This window comes from Cherax quadricarinatus, chromosome 8 (genome assembly GCF_038502225.1).
Source record: "Cherax quadricarinatus isolate ZL_2023a chromosome 8, ASM3850222v1, whole genome shotgun sequence".
Classification (NCBI taxonomy): Eukaryota; Metazoa; Arthropoda; class Malacostraca; order Decapoda; family Parastacidae; genus Cherax; species Cherax quadricarinatus.
This window is the reverse complement of record NC_091299.1, coordinates 12,380,601-12,395,261: the sequence shown is the minus strand read 5'-3', so window position 1 is coordinate 12,395,261 and position 14,661 is coordinate 12,380,601. Positions and strand designations below refer to the sequence as shown.

The following is a 14,661-nucleotide window of genomic DNA, read 5'->3' as shown; positions in this document are numbered from 1 at the left end:
CCCGAGTGAATTATCACACTAATCATATTTTTTTATTGTTGTTAATTTTTCTATATCTGTTATTAATATTGGTATATTTGTGTTTAATGTGTATCATTGGCTAACATGTTGCTTCATTAACTGTAGAGATTAGATTGGATTTCACAGTTGATTCACTGGTCAGCCTGTACATTATATTACATACACTGGCTGGTTTTTTAACACAACAGTTGCAATGGTCACTTTGTTTTTCAGTAATTACATTTGCCTGCTCGTGTTTGATTAGCTTCAGTCGATAGGTATTTCAGCCAGAAAATGCCATGTATCTTTTACTTTTGAGGCACTTCTGCATACTGTGATGAGTTCTCTCATACACCTGAATATTTTTTCTTATTAAATTTTCTTTAAGCAATCGAGATATTCTAACATGTGCGTTCATACTGGATATCGTGCAAGACTCTAGTTCCCTAATAGCTTCGATTACTATTGAGCTCTTTGGACACAAGTAAGTTTTTCTCTCTTTGAAGTGCAAGATTGACGTATCTCTTGTAATTGTTTGTGATTCCAATTGACATTTTCCTTCTGACCATAATGTGAGTTAAAACCGCAGGAAAGATTAAAACAATTACATAAATTAAGAATATATTTGTTATAGCCTAGGTTTACAATGGCAGATACCTGAATTTGTCATGAACTATATAAATCCATTATTTGGTTATAATAAATATAAGTTATGAAGAGTAAGAGGATTTGCAAAGCTGGAAATCATATGAAACTGATAAGTTATTCCGTCCAGCAATGTGGAAGCCTCTGCTGAAGAAAAAAAAAGGTGTTCTTGTGTCGTTTATGGCGCGCCATATAGACTAGACGGGGTGGTAACACTGAAGCCACTGTGTTTCACAGATCCTCCTCCAATGCCTATGCCAGATCCTACACCAATACTACTTCCAAACCCACCAACGCTGCCCCCTCCAATACCAACTCCAACGCCGACTCCGACGCCACCTCCAACGCCACCTCCGATACCGCTTCCAATGCCGACTCCAACGCCACCACCAACTCCGCCTCCAAAGCCACCTCCAATGCCGATTCCGGCGCCTCCAATGCCACCAGCAGTACCAATAATCTCACCACCACCATGAGCGGCGGAGCTGAGAGCAGACTGGAGGTCCTCTCCTGTGGGCAAAGTCGGGTTGTCACCTTCGGCATAGTTGACGAAGAACACTTCAGGACTTTGTTGCTCAAGTGCTGGGAGGTGGATGACCTTCTGGTCCAGTTCAGGTCGCTTGTTGAGGACGTACACAACATTTTTCGTTTGTGGGGGTGGAACAATAATGGGTTCTTGAGCTACGTCAACATCGGGGGAACGGATGAATAAAACGTTTTGTTCTATCTTGGGTGGAGGAACAATTGGTGGTGGTCCTACGACTGGAGCCAGTGGTGGAGCACTGTACACGTACAAGTTTCTGGTGACGTGAGGAGTCACGCAGCCTCCATCCACATGACGGACCTGTCCATTTCCACAGGCACCTCCAATGAGTCCAGCGCCACCAGAAACGCCTACCCCACCAATGAATCCTGCACCTCTAGAGAATCCTGCACCACCAGAAAAAACAGAGTCTCTAGAGAACCCGGAGCCGCCAGATAAGCCAATACCACTGGAGACTAAACCGCCAGACAAGCCAGCACCACCGGTAACTAACCCACCAGAGAAGCCAGCACCACTGGAAACGTGTGAAGCCCCTAACGTGTGACCTATTCCAGAACGTGATGGGAGACCATAGGTCTGTAGGGAGCCGGCGGACGCCGCCGCAAACAACGATACAAGTACCTGAAACAGAATTGAAATGTTATTGGTCAAAGATTTAAAGTCATGAATATTACAACTGATTTAATATATCTGTAACCAAGTGGTAAAAACTTGTGCATGAAGCCAAGCAAGACGCAGGTGCAGGCAAACCTTTACTGTGAAAAGGTGACTTTCTATGTAGTGCTTTTTGAAATGAATTGTATTGAAAACGCCTACCATAAAAGCTTGTTCGCTACCTAAACATTTTCATCATTAAAGAAACTCTCTCTTAGCACAAGTTGTTGTGTTAATTTTTGAAACCTATTACTGGCTGACTTACAGATGAAGAGCGTTTCATAAAAACACAATTACCGAGAAGCATTGCAGTGTTCCTCGGTGAAATTTACTTTGATTCACCAAAAAATCTACTCTTTCTTGTAGTTGAGGTTGTTGATATCTGCTAAGGTCAAAACGAAAGTTAATTAATGCTGGTTATGATCAAATGTCGTTTCTGATTTATGAGTAAAATACTGTACTGCATTTAGTCTCCACCACAATTCATAGATACTTAAGCTAATTCCTGCGTAGAAAAGGCACACGCTGGAGGATTTTATTTTTCTATGACAACGTTACGCTTCACTTTATCAGACTTGTTCTGCAACATTTTTTTTCTTCTCTACTTTCGGGCTGATGCCATTTGGATCAAGACTAATTCCTTAAACTTATTTAGTGTTATAGCAACTAAATTTGGAGATTAGTTTTACTGCTACTACTACTATTACTAATATATTACTACTACTACTGCTGCTGCTGCTACTACTACTACTACTACTAATAATAATAATAATAATAATAATATTGCAATATAAAAATATGAAAATAATAATAATAAATATCCTTAAATCTCCAAGCACTCTGTTTCCTCGTGTGACGCTAATTAGTGCTGGATGGAAAGTAATTCTTTAGAGGGTTAACAGAGCTTAATGGTAACCGTGTTGACCTTCATGTATGGAGCAGCTGAAATCAGTGAAACTGTGACTATACTTCTCTCAAAAGATATTCATCCACCTGTGAACTGAGTTTTGCATTGCGTTTGCTGCACTGTAACAGATTTGACCAATCAGCTTCATTCACCACCAGTACCATAACTCTACACATCTCCTCTCAGTTACTACGCAATGTTACCATAACTCTACACATCTCCTCTCAGTTACTACGCAATGTTACCATAACCCTACACATCTCCTCTCAGTTACTACCCAATGTTACCATAACCCTACACATCTCCTCTCAGTTACTACCCAGTGTTACCATAACTCTACACATCTCTCAGTTACTACCCAATGTTACCATAACTCTGCACATCTCCTCTCAATTACTACCTAATGTTACCATAACCCCACACATCTCTCAATTACTACCCAATGTTACCATAACCCCACATTCTCAGTTACTACCCAATGTTACCATAACCCCACACTCAATTATTACACAGTGTTACCATAACCCCACATATCTCTCACCACACAGCATAACCCAGCACACCTCTCACTTATTACTGTTACCATAACACCTCGCACTTCTCACCCATTATCAGTATTATCATGTATAACAGTGGTAGAATATAGGGACATGTTAATAAGATTAATAAGACAATATCCGGCTTATGACATTATACTGAGATGACATTTTGTCCACCGATATTATCAGTTCTTATCAATTAAATGACATAACTTCATGTTGTGTGTTATTAACATAGTGTTATCATGTTGCCTTAAAAACCCTGTCAGTTCCAATGTTGTTTTAAAAAAATTTTGCTGCAGTTTTATCTCTGTATGAATATAATTTAACACAAGATGTGTTACGTTAAGGAAAGTGTGAATGAGATTTTAGGTTAGGTAAGGTTTATCAGGAAACAGGACAAGTGCTTCCTGACGTTGGTCGTGTTCATATGATGACCTGCAGCTGGAGCTTCTGGTCACCTGACCAGAAGCTCCAGCTTCTGCTCTTATCGGTCAAATTCTTTAATGTGAAAACTTAGAATCAGTCGAGAGTCAAGCAGTGGATATCAGGCAGAATCTCTAGTAAGGCTAGATGTCGAGCGTAATTTTATATGTGAACATAATGGGGAATACCTCAACTGGTGGACTAAGTCAAATATTTCTTTCAATACAGTGCTGTTATCATGGCTTAGTAACAGAGGAAAACATAAAATTTTGTTTTAGGGAGGATTTGTGAGAACATTTTACTCTATGCAGCTGAGTGAATGGGCCTCGTAGTTTTATGTCGCACTTTATAAGGTCACACCCCAGCAACATCTTAGAGTACTGGGCATGTCATGCACTTTTCTTCACGCACGCCACTTGCACTGTACCAGACGTGTCAACAATATTGGAAGTCTTGTATTATATATTGCAGCAGTGGAAAGCACTACAGCTCAAATGAGAGATATTACAGAGGCCACATGAAACACTCACCAGGACCCTCATGGCGGAGTGTGATGCGAATTGCAGGCGGCGCTGTCTTTAAATAGCTGCGCTCTCTCCAGAAGGCGTTAACCTTGTATCATCTCATGAGCTAGCTTTCCATCTCGTCTACTATAGCTAACGTTCCTGCCCTACTCATTATCATTTCATATTTAGATTCATTCAGGGTCACATGAACAACGGTCACCACGTCACTCAGCCTCAGTTCTTTTTTTAGACATTACTGTGCTACCTGATTACATGGGATGTTGCTAGGTAACTTTTGTGTGTCCGAGTGTTGCTGAGCTTGCGATTCAGAGAATTGCTGAATGACTGCTTATTTAACAACTCTTGTCCATTACATGAATAATGCATTATGTAGAGATGACGAAAAAAGACGTATTTGCAATGCTTGGGGTATCTCTTTTGCCGATACGTTTACACATGTACAATAAACTTAAGTCGAATACAGGTGAATATATCGTTGGAGACTGTGCAAATAGTAGTTTCGAGGTGATCAGTTCCCTCAGCCTTTGTAAGAGTTAGGTAGTCTATCAAGCCTAGAGTAGAGGCATGTGGCCGAACCTTGTACATGAGAAGTGAGGTGTAACAGCTAGAAGTGACTTCACTAGTGAGCGTGGCCCGCTATAATAGAAGTAGGTCCTGCTAAACAGTAGTTGGAAATATTAACTTACACTTGATAGTGGTCGCATTATGCTTGTCTCCTTCGGCAGCTAAATCGTCATTCCTATTTGGACAATCTTTTTGCAGATAAAATGTGGCATGTATAGTATTGCCAACAAGTATGGTAAAAAAAATGTGAGCTTTAGTGTAAAGGCAATGTTTATTAGAGAGTTCATTTCGTCCACGTAGCGGCTTTATTAAATCATGCAAGGAGTGAAACTGAGAACATTCTATAGACGAAGAGGTGTAGTCAGAAATTCGCGGCAGTAGTCTTAGTAGAAATTAGCATCACCAGTAGGCTGTGAGAGGCGCGGTGATGGAGCCACATGTTAGTGTTTTCCCACGTAAGATCTGTTTATCCAGTGGTTCGTCAATAATAAATACCTGTTAATTATCTTAATTATGTTCTATAGTGTTGGAGGACCGCATGACTAAAGATTCAAAACAATATGTTTTTAAACTTAATCACGTCATATTATCGGCTACGCTACCAGTAAAATGATGTATTGACTGTTGTCAAGTGTTCTCCCTATGGTTGAGTACTTGTCCTTGGAATAAGAGGGAAACTTGAGCTTGATGAATATGTTTGTAACTGAGTTAAACTCTTAAAGAATCTTTGGGCAACATATTCTTTAAGCTGTGAATAGTAAACCAATGAAAACAGCATTAAGTACACGTACAGTGGTGGGCAAAGAAATGGACGAGATCGTCCTTAGTAGTGGGTTTCCTGTAGACCTGAAATATGAGGAATTAATTTCACTTTTGACAAGTTTGACACTGCTCACCTTTCGCGAACACAGGTAGAGAACGCAAGTCCTGTCGTTCCTGGCCGTAAATAATCACCAGTCAAGAGCAACCTGGCAATCAAGGCAAGAAAAAAACTAGTATTTTCTGTTCACCTATATTCTTTCACCACGATATGTACAGTATTTACAGTTAAATCAACAGTATTACAATAAAGTTGAGAACAAAGAGCCACTCATAACAACAGGTTTCACTTTAAAATAAGAGAGAGCATGAGTGGAAAAGACCAGCTTTAAAGTATGCATCTGACCAGGACCCAGGTGGTCAAGCGTGACCACACCTCGGCCAGCAGGCCAGCTCTCATGCTACTGGTTGACCGAACTGGACAACTAATACGGCAATGGGGCCCCAGAACTGCTCTACTCTGAATTACCAATTCGCTGGTCGAGAGGGCATGCTAATGACTGTGTGATGAGAGTCAAATAAATAGTAAAATACTTGTACTTTGAGTACTTGGCACACGCCTTCCCTTCATGATTTCAAAGTTTTCGAACAACCGTAAATATGAACTACAGTCACTTTGCACAACTACATTCCGGTTACACCTCAAGTAAATTCTATGTACTATGGCACTTCTCTGGTGCACTCCTTGTGATTTTTTTTTTACATACGAAGCACTGAGGATAGTAAGAGGGAATTCTACAGGTTATCAAAACAATTTGTTTTTATCTCGACAGGTGGTGAAGCCAACCTGTGACACTCTGAAGATGTGACTGAGTCATCCTTCCTTGCTGACTCTAATTCAGCTGTCTCGTCTCTCTTGTCCACGTAAATTATTGTGACTCAACATTTTGACATCTATCGAACATTTGCAGTGTTTTACAGCCAGGCAAACAATAACGCAGCACATGCATAGTTGGTAATTTATTACATATCATTACTCCAAGTAGGCTGTATGCTTCATAATAATTTACTCGCATTTCAAAATAATCGGTTACATTCCCCTAATAATCATATTTAATTCCTGCTGGCGAAATCGACAGTTGTAAATTTGGCCCACGAGGTAAACTTTCAGGTCGATTTCCTTAAAACTTGTAATTACTGAGTTGCCTTTCTACTATTATCGACGTCTCGTACTTCACAACTACACTTCATACGATATTTTTCTGTGTTACCGCATTCCACAGTTACACATGACATAAATTCTATTTACAATTGCACGTCATAATTGTACTTAATATGAAAACATTTGTACAACTGCATCAAATACTCTTCATTTGAGTTCTCACTGTGCATTTATATTTACAATTGTACTTCACATATTTGTCTCTGACTGTTTCTAAACAGGTCTTGTGTATCTGAACACTACGACACATTTCTTGTTAAATTTTTCATGTGTTGCTGGACTGGACGGCTATTTTGTGTCCGAATGTTTCTGAACGGCTTTTATTCACGTGTTTTTAAAAAGTTCTTGCATATCCATTTGTTCCTAAATGACTCTTGACTATCCTAGTCTTCCTGAACAGTTTTTTTCTGAACTTCTCGTGTGTCCCTGAGTGTTGCTAGAAAGCAATTTGCTTGTACCAGAGTGAATTATCGCACTTAACGTGTTTTACTTTTGTTGATTTCCTATACCAACACGTTCTTTCATTAATTGCGTAGATTAGATTGGATCTCACAGTTGATTCACAGGTCAGATTGTGCATTATATTACTCACACTGGTTCTTTTTCTAAAACAATAATAGTTAGCTCGATCGCTATTACACTCAGCTCACACACTGAGGTCGTGCGATCGATCCCCCGGTAGGGTTGAAAAACATTAGGACGTGTTTCCATAAGACACCTGTTGTCCATGTTCATTCCTCAACGCCGACTCCAATGCCACCTCCAATGCCGCCTCCAACTCCTCCAACGCCGACTCCGACACCACCCCCAACACCACCTCCGATGCCGCTTCCAATGCCAACTCCAACGCCGCCACCAATTCCACTCCCAACGCCGACTCCAACGCCGCCTCCAATACCGCCTCCAAAGCCACCGCCAATGCCACCAGCGGTACCAATAACTCCACCACCACCATGAGCGGCGGAGCTGAGAGCAGACTGGAGGTCCTCTCCTGTGGGCAAAGTCGGGTTGTCACCTTCGGCATAGTTGACGAAGAACACTTCAGGAGTTTGTTGCTCAAGTGCTGGGAGGTGGATGACCTTCTGGTCCAGTTCAGGTCGCTTGTTGAGGACGTACACAACATTTTTCGTTTGTGGGGGTGGAACAATAATGGGGTCTTGAGCTATGTCAACATCGGGTGAACGGATGAATAAAACGTTTTGTTCTATCTTGGGTAGAGGAACAATTGGTGGTGGTCCTACGATTGGAGCCAGTGGTGGAGCACTGTACACGTACAAGTTTCTGGTGACGTGAGGAGTCACGCAGCCTCCATCCACATGACGGACCTGTCCATTTCCACAGGCACCTCCAATGAACCCAGCACCGCCAGAGAGGCCTACCCCACCAGTGAATCCTGCACCTCTAGAGAATCCTGCACCACCAGCGAATCCTGCACCACCAGCGAATCCTGCACCACCAGTAAATCCTGCACCACCAGAGAACCCAGAGCCGCCAGTGAACCCAGAGCCCCCAGATAAGCCAACACCACCAGAGGCTAATCCGCCAGATAAACCAACACCACCAGAGACTAAGCCACCAGAGAAGCCAGCACCACTGGAGACTCGTGAAGCCCCTAAGGAGTGACCTATTCCAGAATGTGAAGGGAGACCATAGGTCTTGAGGGAGTCGGCAGACGCCGCAGCAAACAACGAAACAAGTACCTGAAACAAAATTGATATGTTATTGGTCAAACGTTATCATTTATGATTTTTTTATTTATATTCATAAACATAAGTTACGCAAACGTTTCACTTATATTTCTTGCAACAACATTATTGTCAAAAACGCAAACCAGTTATTATAGGATTCCTGAAGGTATATCTGGCATTACATTTATTTAAATTTGATTGTAAGCAGTTAACATTGTATTTATGTCAATAGCCAAGAATATTGTAAGTGATTTAAACTATAAGGAAGCGAAAGTCAAAAAGTTATATGAGACTTATAGCAAGACTTAAAGCAAAACTTATTGCAAGACGCGGTTGCAGGCAAACCTGCACTCTGAAAAGGTAACTTTCTATTTAGAGAGTTATCGAATCAACTGGACTGATATAGTTTACAATGAAAGCTTGTTCGCCACCTAAGCATTTTCTTCTTTACTGTTGGCAACACGCTTTTCTATCTATGTTTAGCATGGTTTCGAATTGAGGGCAATGAGATATTGTTCATTAATTTCTGGTAGTCAAGAAGCTCTCTCGTAACACATTAATTGTTGTGTTTATTTTTGCAGCCTATTACTGGCTGACTTACAGATGAAGAACATTTCATAGAAGCATAATCACAGAGGAGCGTGGTAGTGCTCCTCGATGTAATTCCACCTTCTCTTATAATTGAGGTTGGTGATATCTGCTAAGGTCCAAATGAAAGGTAATTGATGCTGGTTATCGTCGTTTAAGGAGACAACTAACTGTGTCACTAGCTACGAATTATGATGGAGGTGATGGTGCCCTCTCTCTCTCTCTCTCTCTCTCTCTCTCTCTCTCTCTCTCTCTCTCTCTCTCTCTCTCTCTCTCTCTCTCTCTCTCTCTCTCTCTCTCTCTCTCTCTCTCTCTCTCTCTCTCTCTCTCTCTCTCTCTCTCTCTCTCTCTCTCTCTCTCTCTCTCTCTCTCTCTCTCTCTCTCTCTCCCCACAGTCCAACAACACACAAAACAAGGATTCCCTATACACAGGAGGATGAGTGGAGGAAAGACGTTGCTTTCCCAACATATAATAGATATCTGGTCTTCAAAACCTCCCTTTTGTTACATTAATGAGTTAAATTGATCTCTGATTCATTTTGTTGGAGTTTAAAGTGTGCATAATGTCTCACGTTAAGTAGTTATGATGTTGATAAACAGATTACTTAAATAGTATATACACATTATACCGCTTAACGTATATTAACTGTGAGATGCTTATACTAGCGTATACATACATATATGTATACGTATCTGCGTAAATACATTTAAGAGTTAACCTTAATAATGTTACAAGATTCAAAGTACATATAGTTACTTGTTTGTAACTAAAAATCTGCATTTAGTATCCGCTGCAATTTACAGATACTTAAGGTAATTCCTGTGAAAATACACACTATTTTTTTTTTAGTTTAACAACGTTACGCCCTGAGTAGAGTTTCATCACATGTCTGACTTTATCGTTAAACTTGTTCTCCAACGTGTGTTTTTTCTTCACTGCTTGCGGCCTGATGCCATTTGGATTCAAACTATTTCCTCGCAGTTCAGTGCTAAAGCAACTCATTCGGCGATTAGTTCTGCAGCTACTACTATTACTAGTAATACTATTACTGTTATTACTACCACTACTACTACTATTACTACTACTACTACTACTACTACTACTACTACTACTACTACTACTACTACTAATAATAATAATAATAATAATAATAATAATAATAATATAGTTAGTTAAAATATAAGAAAAATGTTAATATCTTTAAATTTCCAAGCACTTTGTTTCCTTGTGTGACGCTAGTTAGTACTGGATGGAAAGTAATTCTTCAGAGGGTAAACAGGGCTTCATGATAACCGTGTTGACCTTCATGTATGGAGCAGCTGAAATCAGTAAAGCTGTGACTGTACCTGAAAGATATTATTCATCCACCTGTGAACTGAGTTTTGCATTGCGTTTGTTGTATTGTAACAGATTTTACTAATCAGATTCATTCACTTACAGTACCATAACTCCACATATCTTCTCATTTACTACGCAATGTTACCATAACCCCACATATCTCTCATTTACTACACAATGTTACCATAACCCCACATATCTCTCACTACACATCATAACCCCACACACCTCTCATTCATTATAATTACCATAACGCCTCGCACCTCTCACTCATTATCATGTATAACAGTGGTACAACATACAGACATGTTAATAAGATTAATAAGACACAATATGCAGTTTATGACATTATACTGAGAAGTCATTTTGTCCACCACTGATTTTATCAATTCTTTATCAAGTCAATAATTCATAACATTTTCTGGTGGACAAAAGACTTTAAAATGAAATGCCGTAAACTCACATTGTGTACTATTAACATAATGTTATTATTAACATAATGTTATCATGTAACCTGAACACCCTATCAGTTCCAGCGTTGTTATAATACAAAAATTGTTACATTAAGAAAAGTGTGAAATGTAGATGAATGGTTCAGAGAACCGACATGTTGATAAATTAGACACATGTTCAGCACTTGGGTATCTTTATTGAGGAAACCCAAGAGTTGCACATGTGTCTAATTTATCAAAGTGTGAAATCTTAGAATCAGTTGATAGACATGGAGTGGACATTAGATAAACATTATTTTGAAACGCGTTTAAGAGATGTTGAGTGTAATTTAATTTGTAAACATAATGAGTAATATCACAATTGATGCACTAAGTTAAATTTGTCTTTCACTACAGTGCTGCTATCGAGAACATTTTACACTATGCAGCTGGGTGAATGAGCCTCGTAACTTTATCTCGCACTTTATAAGGTCACATGCCAGTAACGTCATAGCACACTGGGTATGCCATGCACTTTTCTTCACGCGCACCACTCTCACTGTACCAGACGCGTCAACAATACTGGAAGTCTTGTATTATTTTGCAGTAGTGGGAAGCACTACAATTCAAATGAGAGATGTTACAGAAGCCACATGAAGCACTCACCAGGACCCTCATGGCGGAGTGTGATGTGAATCGTACGCGGCGCTGTCTTTATATAGCTGCGCTCTCTCCAAAAGGGGTTAGCCTTGTATCATGTCATCAGCTAGCTTTCAATCTCGTCTTCTATAGCTAGTGTTCCTTCCCTACCCACGCCTCATTATCATGTCATAGTTAGATTCATTCAGGGTCACATGGACAACGATCACCACCTCACTCAGCCACATTTCTGTACGATCTGGTTGTATGGGGTGTTGCTTCGCAACATATCTGTGTCCGAGTGTTGCTGAGCTTGCGTTTCTTAGTGTTACTCAATAACTGCTTATTTCGCAGCTTTTGCCCATGACACGATTGTGAGCATTACATAGAGATGAGAAATGACATGTGCAAAGCTTGGGTACCTTTATTACCAAAATTTTTTCACCTGTTTAGTCGGTAACGGCTTGATAAAGTTCTGGAGAGCGAAACGTTGCCACAATAAAATATCACATTAGTTGCACTTGTTTGTGTCCTTTTGCCTAACAGGCGAAGATATAGTTGGAGACTCTGCAAATATAGTGATTTCGAGGTGATTAGTCCCCTCAGTCATGGTAAGGGTTGGAGAGTCCCTCAATCGTAGAGAAGAGGCATGTGGCCAAACTTTATACAGGAGCAGAAGTGAGGTGTAGCAGCTAGAGGTGACGTCACTAGTGAGCATGGCCCGCTAATAAATTATTAGTAATGTATACTGTCAGTAATATGATTACAAAGAGATGTTTCAGTGATAAGAACAATAAATACTTTCAGTAGAAAAGTAACAGAACTGAGTGAAAGATTTATTAAACAAACGTCACTTAGAATGAAAGAATAACATCACTTAACTCTACAACTGTTATAAGTATGCATCAGTGAGTGAAATTTATATTACTTTTAGCAATACAGTCACTAAATCAGCTCAGAAATCGAATACGATAATTTCTGAAAAAAAAAGTAATAGATGGATTGTAAATCAAGGGCTGAGTTTTCATAAAGCAGAACGAAACGTTCAGGCGTCAGAGATGTCGAGTTTAAATCCTTTAGGCTCCCTAATAGTTAAAATAGTATATTAATACGTAGTTGATTGTTAAAGTTACCTGTCCATCGACACCATGCCCAGCTCTTCTAGGGCAGGGTAGGTGCCTGAGCCAGAGCTTGTAGCTCACAAGACTGCCATTCCCATTCGCCCCCTTGGGGCGGGGATGGCAGACCAGGGAGGCCTAGCTTCTCCCTACGAGCCCCGTGAGGGCGGGGAATGTGGCTAGGCCTGGGGACAGTTGGTCCCAACGATGAGGAGGTACTTGTACCTCCTCCCTTGGCAGACATTGGTCTGAGATACTCCCGAGAAAGGGAGCCAAGGCCGGGCCACCACTTGGAAAAGGCCCGGGCCGGGAGAGTACCAGCGAATCAAGAAGTTACCTGTCAGTTCTCCCATCGAGGGACCAAGAATATTGTCATATGGTATCCATGTGTAAGTTGTGTGTGGCCAGTCATAAACGTGTTCATGTCGTTTCCTACGTCTGACAGCGATGAAAAGGGGACAGCCAGGGACTTAAATGAATAAAAAGAATGAAAAAAAGAATAAAAAGGCACAATAACGCGCAGAGAAGAAAACTTATGACGGAGTTTCGGTCCGATTTGAACTCTTAATTAAAGAGTAAATTTTCGCAAAGAAATGGTGAAAATGAGAATGACAATGATGAAAATGAACAACCTACAGAGACTACCGTCGGGTTATCTTATTCACTCATGTATATATTTTGACACTAATATGCTACCAGTCGGCTGTGTTCTTTTATACAAATTTTTTTACAAATCCAGGAAGTTGTTACAATGTAAATAACGAAACATCATTCCACTTATTCTTCTCAGTCTTTACCGATGGATTTATGGAGACGACAATTTCAGGAAACCAAAAGGAGAGATATAATATTTAGTTTCATTTAGGCAAAAATTCAATAATCGTTATCTTTATTACAAAAAGCAATAATTTAGTAGTAAACACTGGTTATGTATCTGTGTTTCGTGAAATATTATATGCTTATTCATGTGATAAATGGTGTAAACATCCAGTGAAATAACTTATTAAATCTTTAAATTTAATGTCTGTCATTGATCTGATTATCTAATTAGATACAGTTCACTGTGTAAGTATAGATTACACAGGGGGTCTCTGGAAACATTACATACTAGCTGTAAGGAAAAAGTAAAACCATATACGTTTGTATATATTTTACAGGATGTATGTATGGATGGTTTTTATTATTCTCCATTATATTACTCATACAGGTGAGGTTTTTTCAGCGCCATCTACTATTACGGATTGTTACTTTACAGTGTTCCCCTGATAATATATTGTGTCAACGTTTAACACTGTCTTTGCTGGAGTGTTTACCTTGCGACTTGTTTTCTTGTCAACATAAACCCCACAAGGGAGGTTCCTTGACGCTGGTGAGGGACTCTTGATCTAGGCAATTGGATCTGTGCTCCAGTTCCCTGAATTGAGCCAGATGAATTTCTTCCATCCCCCTCCCCCCTCCGCATGAAGTGTTTAACCCTACGAGTTTAGCGCTCTTTTAGTTGCTTCTTTGCTGATGTGGTTCTGTTGAAACTTTATTTGTACTTTATTCGTTTATCAACATTGATTTCTTTCAGTTTGACTGTTGTTGTTATCCCTCTCGGAATCAAATAAAATCTTTGATAATTGTTTTGAGAATCTAGTAACCTCAGTTTTTGTTTTTTAAACTGGCCCATAGACATGTCCTAATCACTCAAAAGTAAATATATATTAATAGCAGCAAGGTATTTTACTAAAACAATGTCATTAGATTTAATTAGGCTTATAATCCTCCTTACTATGATTACTCTCAGGACCATTTACAAATATATATTATTATTATTATTGATAAATTAGACACATGTGCAACTCTTGGGTATCTTTATTGAGGAAACGTTTCGCCACACAGTGGCTTCATCAGTCCATACGTAGGAGAAACTTGAAGAACAGGAGGAGAATGAGGTAATCAGTCCCTCAACCTTGAGTCGAGGTTGAGGGACTGATTACCTCATTCTCCTCCTGTTCTTCAAGTTTCTCCTACGTATGGACTGATGAAGCCACTGTGTGGCGAAACGTTTCCTCAATAAAGATACCCA

The 14,661-nt window shown here is 39.9% G+C and overlaps 2 protein-coding genes across 3 annotated transcripts; both read right to left on the bottom strand.

Moving 5' to 3' along the window:
* Positions 1–615: 615 nt before the first annotated feature.
* Positions 616–6,451, bottom strand: LOC128685215 (uncharacterized). 2 transcript variants are annotated; one of them, XM_053771715.2, is made up of 2 exons: positions 4,246–4,363; positions 616–1,810 (listed from the first exon to the last, which is right to left on the bottom strand). In XM_053771715.2, the coding sequence occupies exons 1-2, from the start codon at positions 4,255–4,257 to the stop codon at positions 824–826; spliced, it is 999 nt and encodes a 332-aa protein (XP_053627690.1). In that variant the 5' UTR covers positions 4,258–4,363; the 3' UTR covers positions 616–823. The 2 variants fall into 2 exon arrangements, 1 of the variants encoding a protein (XP_053627690.1); XR_011391725.1 differs by lacking the exon at positions 4,246–4,363 and adding an exon at positions 5,703–6,451 and having other exon boundaries at positions 1,671–1,810.
* Positions 6,452–7,518: 1,067 nt separating this feature from the next.
* LOC128685319 (uncharacterized) lies at positions 7,519–11,518 on the bottom strand. Its single transcript, XM_053771808.2, has 2 exons — positions 11,500–11,518; positions 7,519–8,487 (listed from the first exon to the last, which is right to left on the bottom strand). The coding sequence occupies exons 1-2, from the start codon at positions 11,509–11,511 to the stop codon at positions 7,519–7,521; spliced, it is 981 nt and encodes a 326-aa protein (XP_053627783.2). The 5' UTR covers positions 11,512–11,518.
* Between the last annotated feature and the right edge of the window lie 3,143 nt (positions 11,519–14,661).